Source organism: Physeter macrocephalus, chromosome 4 (genome assembly GCF_002837175.3).
Source record: "Physeter macrocephalus isolate SW-GA chromosome 4, ASM283717v5, whole genome shotgun sequence".
Classification (NCBI taxonomy): Eukaryota; Metazoa; Chordata; class Mammalia; order Artiodactyla; family Physeteridae; genus Physeter; species Physeter macrocephalus.
The window spans coordinates 55,760,054-55,771,604 of record NC_041217.1 but is presented as its reverse complement, the minus strand read 5'-3'; the positions used below and the strand labels follow the sequence as shown (position 1 = coordinate 55,771,604).

Here is an 11,551-nt window from a genome sequence, read left to right as displayed (position 1 = left end):
GAATCTTAAAAAAATGGAACTAATGAACTTACTTACAAAACAGAAGTAGAGTCACAGATGTAGAAAAAAACTTATGATTACCAGGGGATAAGGGGGGCAGGGACAAATTGGGAGGTTGGGGATGACATATACACCCTACTATATATAAAACAGATAATAAATAATAAGAACCTACTGTATAGCACAGGGAACTGAATACTCAGTAATGGCCTATATGGGAAAAGAATCTAAAAAAAGAGTGGGTATATGTAAAAATGATTCATTTGCTGTACACCTGAAACTAATACAACATTGTAAATCAACTATGCTCCAATAAAAATTTAAAAAAAGAGAGAGAGAGAGAGACTATGGGCTTAACTACACCAAACAGGGGAACCAAGGGGAAAGGGGAGGTTGGAAGTCAGACCACAAAATGTTCCCAGAAACCTGAATAAAAAGTATTTAATTGAATCATTTGTTGAGCAGTATGCACTTACTTTTAAGAAACTATTGGGAGAGAGCTATGTAAACAATCCACTGGGAAGTAAGGGCGAATGTGATCCTCCATCTGACATCAACTTATTTAACTAATTTTTAGTTTCTACTATCTGTTTCCCTATTCTAGAATATAAGGTCTATGAAGGTAATCATTTACTTCTGTTCACCTACAGTAACCTCAGTGCCTATGTATGTGTTAGGCACTTAGTACACAGTTGTTGAATAAATATGATCTGGGTTATAACAAGGGGTTATGAGAACACAATGAAGAGAAGATTTTGTAGGGCAAGGAATCAGAAGGTTTTCTGAAGAAAAACAGGAAGGAGAACCATTTCAGTCATAGACCACTTGGATTAGAAGGGACTTGGATATCAAGATGCTTTTATTCTGCAGATCAGAAGATATAGAAACACATTTTTAGGTAGTGAGGAATGGGTCTGGAGCCTAAGCTTCTAAGTCTAGTTTCCTTTCAAAAGTTAGAATCCTGTCAGGCGGAGACATATATGGCAAGCAAAACCAAAGACAGATGAAGGAAGCAAAACAGCACAGACGTTTTAAAATACAGTGTACCCAGGAAATAGAGATTATTAATTTAGAAGGAAGAAACACGTGTATATATAGTGCAGGAAGGGAAGGGGAAAATTTAAGTATGTGGCACAGCCCTTTGCTGTGGCCCAGTCAAGTGAGGGAAGCTTTATGAAGAGGTCGGTGGGACTCAGAAGAATGGAAGGAATGTGCATAAGCAGGAAGGAAGGGGAGGAAGAAGCAGTACAAAGAGTGGTGAAGAAGCTCCAGACTGTCAGGAACTCATGGTGGAGAGTCTGTATCAGGTGTACACTGACATAATAAAAGAGCTACATTATGGAAAGCCTAAAAAGGTCAGGCCGAGAAACAGAATGCTGAATAACAACATTATCATTATTGTTAACACGGAAATATTCAAGACTCTTGGGAACGAAAGATACGATGAAAGAAAATGAGTCCAAATGGATAGTTCTTAAATTAAAGATGTATTTTAAATTCTTCTTTGTTCCCCAAATATATCACTGTCATAAAGCTTTCTGATGACTCCAGGCCAGCTAAAAATAAAGGCTGTGCATGTACCTATTACATTAGAGTATTAAGCTAAGAGAATTAAATTTGCTATAATTTGCTAAGAAAATATTTTCTTCTTTAGCCCAAAATAGTATGAAGTTTTACAGTTACCACATATTAATTAAAACTGAAGAATTTCTTCTTTTGCTAAACCTTGGAAAATGATATACAATTATTATATAAATTGATGAAGTATTAGCAATCCAGATGGTAGAAGAAATAAAATGTACAATCAACTGCATAAAGTTCCAGAAACACTTTATTTAAAAATGGAGTTGTAAATGCATAACAAAATAACATAAGTAATAAAGGTAACAAAAATAAATAAGGAGAATAATGTATTCATACAAAATAAAAATAACATAGTAAAAGGCCAAATGTTTGTAATTGAACAAAACTGTGTAAACACTTAAATGATAATGTAAGTAGAATAGATGCTAATATTTTCCTAAACAACTCCTTACCTTCTACTTCCATGTTGATATAATCAGTACCCAAACATTAAAGAGGAAACAATGGTGATTACTTTGTCCTACTTTTTCTTCAAATGGATTGACCCTGTTTTAATGTTTCACTTATTTCTTCAAAGCAATTGCATCTTTCCATTCATGCTGTTTAAAATCATTTTTTCAGTCTTCCTTTATTAGACAGACTTGGGAATTTAGGTTTACAAAGAGAACAGTCCATTTACCCTTTTTTTTTTTTTAATTTAAAGAAAAATATGAGATCCATTATACAACAGACTTTTGTTTTTACATCTCTACAAAACAGTTTTTTTGCATCTTTAACTTGCCCAACAGTACAGGATGTTTAAAAATCCTGTTAAGTTTTGAAATGAACAGAGCTACTTTCTTAAAACAAATGTAGCACAGGATTATTGCTGAAATATTAAAGAGTATTTCATAAAAGTTGCAAAAGTTGCAGTTTTAACCTTTATAGACTAATGGGGTCAAGGTCTACTAATAATATTTAACTGAATTAATAAGATACACCCAAATTATAGTGTTCTGGAAACATAAAGATAATAACTTTCTTTTTAAACTTATCCAAATGTGAACTTACTGGAAGGAGAAAAAACAAGTTTATAGAAGATACTTTTCATAAGCTTCCTGTTTAGCACAGGCCCAAAGCCTTGGTCGTTGTCGCCTTGCAGGGTCCTTATAAATGTACACGACTGAGACAGGATTTACTACTGGGTCCTACAGGGAAACACACAGAAGCAACTCATCGCTTGGGAGTGAAACTATCCACTAATCTTATGACTACTGGTTCTCCAAGTTTCCTAATGCCAAGAATTTTAACTTCATGATCATTTCAAGGGAAAAATTTTTTCAACTGTCACATATAAACTTGGTAACACAGGACCAATATACATGTTCTTAGTTTTAAAAATATACTCCACCTAAACTATCTGTCTAGTTTAATCCTTCTAGTTATTTGCCCTAAAATGAGACAAAATCTTACTTTCATTAAAAAAAATGGTAAAAAGTGCCAAATTCATCTTTTTGAAAGTGGAGTAAAACACTGTGGGGTTAAAACAAATACAGTTATCAATATCCTATATACAAAAAAAAAAAAAAGATGGTTAGTCCTTACTGACATATAGATATGCCCACCTACCACTCCCAGCAAATCTTAGTGCAAACGTAATAGTTCATCTCCATAAACCCCAAGAAAATTTACGCAGCAACAAAGTTATATAAATCACATATATGTTGGAAAATTTTAGAACACAAGAAGGACTGTTTTGAAAGGTCAGTTTGACTGTGGAGAATAATATGTCATTGTATCCAATGGTAATGAATACTAATATAAATCCTATTATTTAAGAAGCAAATATAAGTGTTTAACAAATCTGTACAGATGAAGAGGAAGTCCATTTCAGGGAGCAGCTTGGCACAGGATACATGGGGGTCAGAAATGTTGGGTATTTAGTTTGCTTGTAGGTCACAGCATGGCTTAAAGAAAAAAAACAAAGATCTATGAAGGGAAAGGATGCAATTATCTAATTCAATTTGAAAATCATAAAACCACAAAATGTGAAACTGTCACAATCTGGTTTTTCCTCTATGTGCATCAAATGGTTATCTAAATGGTTTGAAAGGATTACTATGACTCCACATTCTAGATAAAAAATAAATAAAATTAAGAAGACAAAGATAACAAGATTGTAGTTGACCAAGCTCTCTTATTTTGTATAAGTCAACACTATGCTGCTTCCAATATTCCTAGTCATTCCACAGGTAATTATTTTTAACAAGCAAGAGAAAGTCATTCATGTACTGTAACATCTTCCTCTTCCCCATCAGGGTTGAACCTATTGAAATGTATACTGAAATCAGCCTCAGATTCGGCATTCTCAAATTCAGCTGAGACTGAAACAGCAGCAGGATGAAGAACCCTAGCTTCTGGTTGGCAAAGTGTCGGTGTCTGACCCGGGCTGCTGTGGTTATTCACAGGACTGGACTTCTGTTTTGATGGAGATGGCAAGATAGCACTGGGAAATCCCATGTTGTTCAGAGCTTCCAGAGTTCCATCTGGGTCAATCATAGCATTGATTGCTGAAAGAAAAAAAAAGAAATAGAGGGAAAAAGATATAATTGTAGATACAGTTAAATCTGGATATGAATATTGCTTATGATTTGGATATTTCAATTACTGATGCTTATATGAGCTTAAATTTGGCTAATCCTTACAATTCTATATTTAAAACCCCACTTTCAGGAATTCTGGGGCTGATCTATATTGTGGATTATAAAAACCTAAAAGCTTTCTATGGTCCCTTGAGTAGGCTACTTATGGGCATCTGAGCCTGCTGGAAGAGTAGGATTTGGAGATATGGAATTCAGGAAAGATTCTTTTTTTTTTTTTTTTTTTGCGGTACGCGGGCCTCTCACTGTTGTGGCCTCTCCCGTTGTGGAGCACAGGCTCCGGACGCACAGGCTCAGCGGCCGTGGCTCACCGGCCCAGCCGCTCCGCAGCATGTGGGATCTTCCCGGACCGGGGCACGAACCCACGCCCCCTGCATCGGCAGGCGGACTCTCAACCACTGCGCCACCAGGGAAGCCCAGGAAAGATCTTTTTGAAATATGCTTTAATCATTATAAGAGGATGATGAAAATATTGGTTATGATTTAAAGAAACACTCCTGGCCTTATTTATTACTCAGATAATTGGACATTGGTTGCTAAAACACAGTTCAGAGTAACCTGAAAGTTGAGGAGGCCAAAGTAATATCAGCACACTCTGAATGCTACCACAGCATGTTGTTATTCATCCTGGTGAGAGTGCTAGGGTATTAGCCATGTACAAGTATATATGTACCACTGGGCCATAAAGTTCCCCTCATAGCCCAGATACTAATATCCCGTGGCAGCCCCAGCAGGCCAAATAGACCTTGCTACCTCATGGGAAGGGCCAGATAAAAACCAGCTTTCAATTCAAAAGATCCTTGCATGGACAAGGGAAAATCTTGGAAAGTGATTTTCAACTTGGCATTGGGTAGAGTGGGGAGTTGGGAGAAAGAAGCACCATAGATACAAGAATTATTTAAGAGGTCCTTTTAAAAGCATACTCCCTCCTATCAGCTAATAATCATGTAAACAAGCCACTTTGCCTCGTGGGGGTTATATTATAACCCTTAGGTGTGCTGAGGCTGAAAAAAGGTTAAGAATCACTTAGTAGGACCAACATAGCATGCCTCTGATAATTCAATCAACAAAGACAGTAGAATTAGCAAGTGACTCTGGAATCTGCTTGTTGTACCACTGGGGACTTCTAGGTCAAGACACACATAGGCATAAATGCAAAATTAAAGATCTGACATACACCAAAAACAATGTCCCTGTTGAAGTTTAGGAGGCCAACAGTCTCTTTCTTTTTCTTCTCTACCTCCTCCTTCTGGTCCCTGTGTCCAATATGCACTCATTTCTTGTGGTTTATCCAAATGATTATTATTTATATTATAACATAAGTTCATTTGGGTTATACCATATATATAATTTTAAATCAAATATAATTATCAAATCAAGTAAACAATGCTAATTGTCAATAAGCATTTTCAGCTGCATATACACATTTTAATATTTTATATATTTTTCACATACTATTATTTATATATAAATAATAGATACTATATATAATATATGAATTATAACTTCTAGCCTATGTGCCTAGAATTTAACTTTATTATATTTTTAATTATTTATACTGGTTTTAATACTTTTTTATGAGTAATTTGAATATGTAGAACGTTATATCTTTATCCTTACATCATTACACTTAATCAGTGTTCTAATACTTAATAATATTTTAGATACCACTTAGAATGTACTTGTCCCAAATTGTTAGCTCTTTACAGTTAATCAGTAGTAAATTTACCTTGTAGCTGCTTTTCAACTCTTTTTAGCTCCTGTAAGATAGAAGAAATCTCCTGTAGGGAAAGCAATGACAAAAATTAGCTTACTTTAAATAAAACATTTTTATTTGATTTGATAAGCAATGAACCTCACACTAATCTTATTTGGAATCCTTAATATTATTGACATGGCACCACATCTGTAGCAACAGGATATGAAATAATTCATGATATCCAGTAAACAAGATTCAAATTTTAAAATCTTTAATGTTGAAACAGATTTTTTTTCAATGAGATAATGACAGAAGATGAAAAGTTCAAGATAATAATAATAAGCAAAGATTCTGAAAAACTTGTACTGATCAATCTTGCAACGACTTTGTAAAAGGGCTTAAGGATTTCTTTGGAAAATGTATAAACTGCAACCTCGGTTTTAGGATGACTTCCTGAACAATAAAAATCTGTACAAATTCTTGAGGAGGAGAAAAGCAATCTATTAAGTAAATAGAAATGACTCATGTCAACTTATATTTGAGTTTCGCTCCTATTTCAAAATTGCTTATTTATAACATATAATTATTACAAGAACAAGAGTGTATAATAGTGAGAAACATAAAAGGTTCCTCCATACCCTCTGCAACTTTGAAGCAGTCAACATTTTAAATCCCTGTGAGAGACAACTGAAGGCATAAAATTCCCCTAATTTGTGCACTTATATCTTCTTTTATAAATGTAAATCAACAGTTTAAAAATAAGCATATCATTCCCTGAAAACAAAACATTACTTTTAAAAAATGTTTTAATATTCAAGAAAAATGATCATACCATGCTTGAGGTTTTCACAATAGGGACTTCACTTTCAGCTCTTAACTTGCTTTCTATTTCATCCCAATTCCGATCTTTGTCTTTAAATAATATTCTATAAATAAAAAAATAAGCGTTTTACTTTTCATATTTTAAAAACATCACATTTTTAATGATAATACAAAAGCAATGTATCTTTTCAAAGCTACACAAGAATTTAAAAAAACACTAAGTGTTAACACGATCTGTGAATTAAATACTGAGCCAACATTACCAATAAACTCATTTATATGAGAGATTTGTACTAATAAAGTAACTGACTGGTTATGAATACACACATAAACCCTTTAGTACTTATCTCATTCTTTACTGAAAACCAAATATAAAACAAATGTAGATGAATAACCCCAAAATTTTATCTAATACTTGTAATTAACCATATAACCACCTTTTATAACAAGAACATAACTTCGTTCATACAGAACATATGCAGTATAAATATAAGATGAAAACAGGTTGAATTAGGTATAAATAACTGTGTTTGTTAAACCTCTTTAAACAGGAAAAGGCTTCATATTGATTGAGCAAAGCGTGTACATTATTTCAAAGGTTGAAAACTAGAGTACTTATGCTGCTTTTCTTTAAAAATCCTAATTCATGTTAGTGTATTTGTACATAATAACCTATTAAGAGTGAAGACACTATTCTTTTGACAAAAACAATTGCTAATAAAGATCCTTATGTTCAAAATTAATTTCTAGTATCTTAACTTATAAAATAAAGGACCACAAAATTTTGACTTGTCTTTCAAATGTGGTATGCTTCTCTCTTCAATCTAGAAGACATGATTTGGCAGTTTTAGAAAGCTGTAAATACTAGGTACCTTTTTAGTTTCTATTTGAATTTCATCATTGGGCTCGGAAATCTAGTTTAACTGCCTTATATAAAAACCAACACTGTACCAGAAAGCAAAGTATTACTATTAGAAGCTGATCAGTATTTAAGTAGTAAACTAAATTACATTTTTATTTGTATTTCTTCAAAGTTCAATATGCTGGGTTCAACTTATTTAAAAACATGAAATTCATAAACATCTAATCAAGTCTGGAACATCAACAATTACAAATAACCATACTTAAAAAGGCAACAATGGTTCCAGAATCCTACCTATATAAGAATATTCTTCTGATCTACTGTTAAAATTTCTTTAGCCAAAAGACTAAACATCCTTGCCAGCTATCTAAGAGCTGTTATCCTAATGACTATGATATTAAGGCATAAGAAATTATTATGTGCTCCATAAAAGAGTCCTTACAGCATTAGCATTGGTGAAAGTAAGAAAACAATGACTATTTCATGGACCAACTTAGAATTACAATTGACTCATACAATATAAAAAGTCTGTGCTTAGCCACACTGAAAATTCAGTGAATTTTGCCAGAGGGTGGTTACTGAGTATAATGCTTGTGCTTTTTCAAACTGTTAAACCATACATATTTCACCTTTGCTGAAAATGTCTTAGAATTGTCACCTGAGGTTCCTAACTCACACACACACACACAAATGTCCCCAGAGTTCTAAGCCACTGAAGGGATAAAAAACTTAAAGACAATGTCTTTATTGATAAGTTTACCCTTATCAATTTTCACATATAGCTATGAGTTTTAAAGAAGCTTAATTTCCTAGAGAGTAATATTTAATCATCATTCATCAACAAATAGTAACAAATATTGTACATTCTAGTCACTGTACGTTTAGACAAAGACCCCTACTCTCACGGAACTTACATTCTAGCTCATTTATTTGAGCAGGCAGCTGTCTTTGCTACCTACATGTGATTTGTCTTAATTTCATTATTTTGCTTTACCATCTGTATTTTACTATTCACAACTTCTAATCCATCTAAGTCCAATCACCCCTTTTTATTATTTAAAAAATATTTTTATTATTAAAATCATGTTACAAAGAAGTAAAAGGTATAATAACAATATATTTTCACTGGATCTTTCTAAATTAAAAATGTACACATTTTCAGGTTTATAACTGATTTAGAGAAATTACATTAGTTGCAGGCTCTTCATAAATAACACCATTTTCTAATTTCTGATTGGGCTTATAAATGAGTGCATTACTTTCATTTTAATCGTACTCAGTGATTAAGTCATTAGTGCTCTAACATCATCTTAGGTGGAGTATTGTGTATGTATTCCTTTAATGACTACATCACTCCCAAGTTTGCTGATCCCATCTTCTGTCACAAGTAAGAGAGCTCTCCTTCACATGACAAACCATCCTCCTATGATTTACTAATCAAGCATGTGCCCAGAGACAAATGAAGCTCTCCCTTCCCTGGCATAAAGCCCAACTGAAATTTGTAGGAAAAAAAAAAAAATTCAGCTTAATCAATTAGTTATTACACATGACTTAACAAACCTTTAGGGCCCAATCATATGCCTACTATTTAATACTAGGAGACATGCCTTGAGTTTGGCTCAAGTACTCAGTGTAGTTGAAGGTGAAATGTAACTGTTATCATTTTGAATTTAATTCCACCAAAGGGATATCCTAAAACTAGAGCATTTGGGAGGGTTATTAACCAAAGGACTAAATTAATGAAATAAACATCGATTAACAGAATCTTATATGGGAATAAAGTCTCCAAATTCAATCATTGATTGAATGATTTTTTGACTGCACATTATTTGTCTAGCACTGTTTTGATGCCCTCACAACTGAGTGCAGAAGGCAGCCAAGTAAGCAGGTAATTACAGTTCACTGGGGTAAGTGTAAGAAGGGAAATATAAGATGTGATACTGTGGGAACCCATAGAAAAGGCACTTGAGAAAATTCAGAGAAGGGTTCTTAGAGATATTGCCATGCAATTTAAGTCCTGAAGGATGGGAGAGGTGTTGGACACTCGAAAACTGGGTCCAGTTGAGAGGGCTAGGGGATGATGAGAGATGACAATGGACATACTTCATGGAGGGAATTGAGGAATAGAAAATTCAATACAACACAGTCCCTATACACAAGATTCTGGCTAGCGAAGGGGTCAGATACTGAAAAAACTATTGTGATTCAACATAAATAAATAGCAAAGGCATTAGAAAATCTAGTTTTTGACTATCTATGGCCTTTTTACATAAATTTTCTGAGTCTTACAAGAGTACTCATTTTGTTCTCTTTACTAATGAGGAAGCTGTAACTAAAGTTTGAGGTCTCATAAAAGATGCCCTAAAATTCTGTTAATTTCAAATACTATTATTTTGTGGAAGAGTAAATTTTTCTGATTATTAATAAAATTAATCTAAGTGATTACAGCTGTTAGCTCTCAATTACCAAGGGGCTGATTATTTGGGACATCTGTTCTCTTTTTGTCCCCTTTGTGCTGTCTAGCATATAGCTATAATATCTAAAATGGAAAGAACATGCTAGTGGCAGCAGTAAGGTTCAGTACCATTGACTTCACGAGTTCCCAGAAGCTGTGGTGGCGGGCTTGCCGAAAGTGGAACAGATGGTAACAGAAGCAAGGATGTTTGAGTAATACAACAATACCTGATCTTTCCAGCTGTCTTATCTATGGACTGTCTAATCTTCCTAGAAAACTGAAAGACGGATGACAGCAGCAGATTATCTCCCATGACCTGAAACATGAAAAGAACAGACATTAAAATACTACTGCTCTATTGGATAACCACCAAGAATACTAGTCACAACTCACTACATTTAGGGGCATTTAATATTTTTGCTAATTTTAATAAAGATCAATGAAGAATCTAATTAGATTAATGTGTAACTAAATTGAGAAAGAAAAGTAAATATTAACAAAGGAGTTCCTTTTTGTTAAATAACTCGTCAAGTTTCCAAATTATTTTCATCATATAACTTACAAAAAAAATCCATATTATCTAATCTTCAATTGCTATCATGATCCTGTCCCTCATGCTTCCAATTCAAATGATCATAAATGGGAAAATATAAGTAATTTATTATCTTTCAGTGTCTGACTCCTTCTCTAGCCAGAATCTTGTGTATAGGGACTGTGTTGTATTGAATTTTCTATTCCTCAATTCCCTCCATGAAGTATGTCCATTGTCATCTCTCATCATCCCCTAGCCCTCTCAACTGGACCCAGTTTTCGAGTGTCCAACACCTCTCCCATCCTTCAGGACTTAAATTGCATGGCAATATCTCTAAGAGCCCTTCTCTGAATTTTCTCAAGTGCCTTTTCTATGGGTTCCCACAGTATCACATCTTATATTTCCCTTCTTACACTTACCCCAGTGAACTGTAATTACCTGCTTACTTGGCTGCCTTCTGCACTCAGTTGTGAGGGCATCAAAACAGTGCTAGACAAATAATGTGCAGTCAAAAAATCATTCAATCAATGATTGAATTTGGAGACTTTATTCCCATATAAGATTCTGTTAATTGATGTTTATTTCATTAATTTAGTCCTTTGGTTAATAACCCTCCCATAATGCTCTAGTTTTAGGATATCCCTTTGGTGGAACTAAATTCAAAATGATAACAGTTATATATCACCTTCAACTACACTGAGTACTTGAGCCAAACTCAAGACATGTCTCCTAGTATTAAATAGTAGGCAAATATTCACCAAATAATATGCACACAGAGATCAAGAAGATTATAATCCTTGTTCTCCACAGTGGGAAAGATAATTTTAAAAAATTTACTCAAAGTAATAAATTTTAATGATGGGGGTTGTTACCACCCCAGTTGAACTTTATGGGCAAAACCAAGGGTTAGCAAACTTCTGTAAAGGGCGAGAGAGTGAAGACTGGGGCCATATGGTCT

The 11,551-nt window shown here is 34.0% G+C and overlaps 1 protein-coding gene across 15 annotated transcripts in view; it reads right to left on the bottom strand.

The window, feature by feature from the left end:
- Nucleotides 1-1,873: 1,873 nt before the first annotated feature.
- CEP170 (centrosomal protein 170) overlaps nucleotides 1,874-11,551 on the bottom strand; it is a 146,552-nt gene continuing 136,874 nt past the window's right edge. For 14 of the 15 annotated variants that reach the window (XM_055084213.1, XM_055084217.1, XM_024133683.3 and 11 more), the window contains 4 exons: nucleotides 10,289-10,377; nucleotides 6,755-6,848; nucleotides 5,953-6,004; nucleotides 3,745-4,133 (listed from right to left, as the gene is read on the bottom strand). In XM_055084213.1, the coding sequence (XP_054940188.1) occupies nucleotides 3,844-4,133; nucleotides 5,953-6,004; nucleotides 6,755-6,848; nucleotides 10,289-10,377 (525 nt within the window). In that variant the 3' untranslated portion in view covers nucleotides 3,745-3,843. Of the gene's footprint in view, nucleotides 3,531-3,744; nucleotides 4,134-5,952; nucleotides 6,005-6,754; nucleotides 6,849-10,288; nucleotides 10,378-11,551 lie in introns of those variants that run through there. The other variant, XM_055084218.1, reaches the window with a different exon arrangement.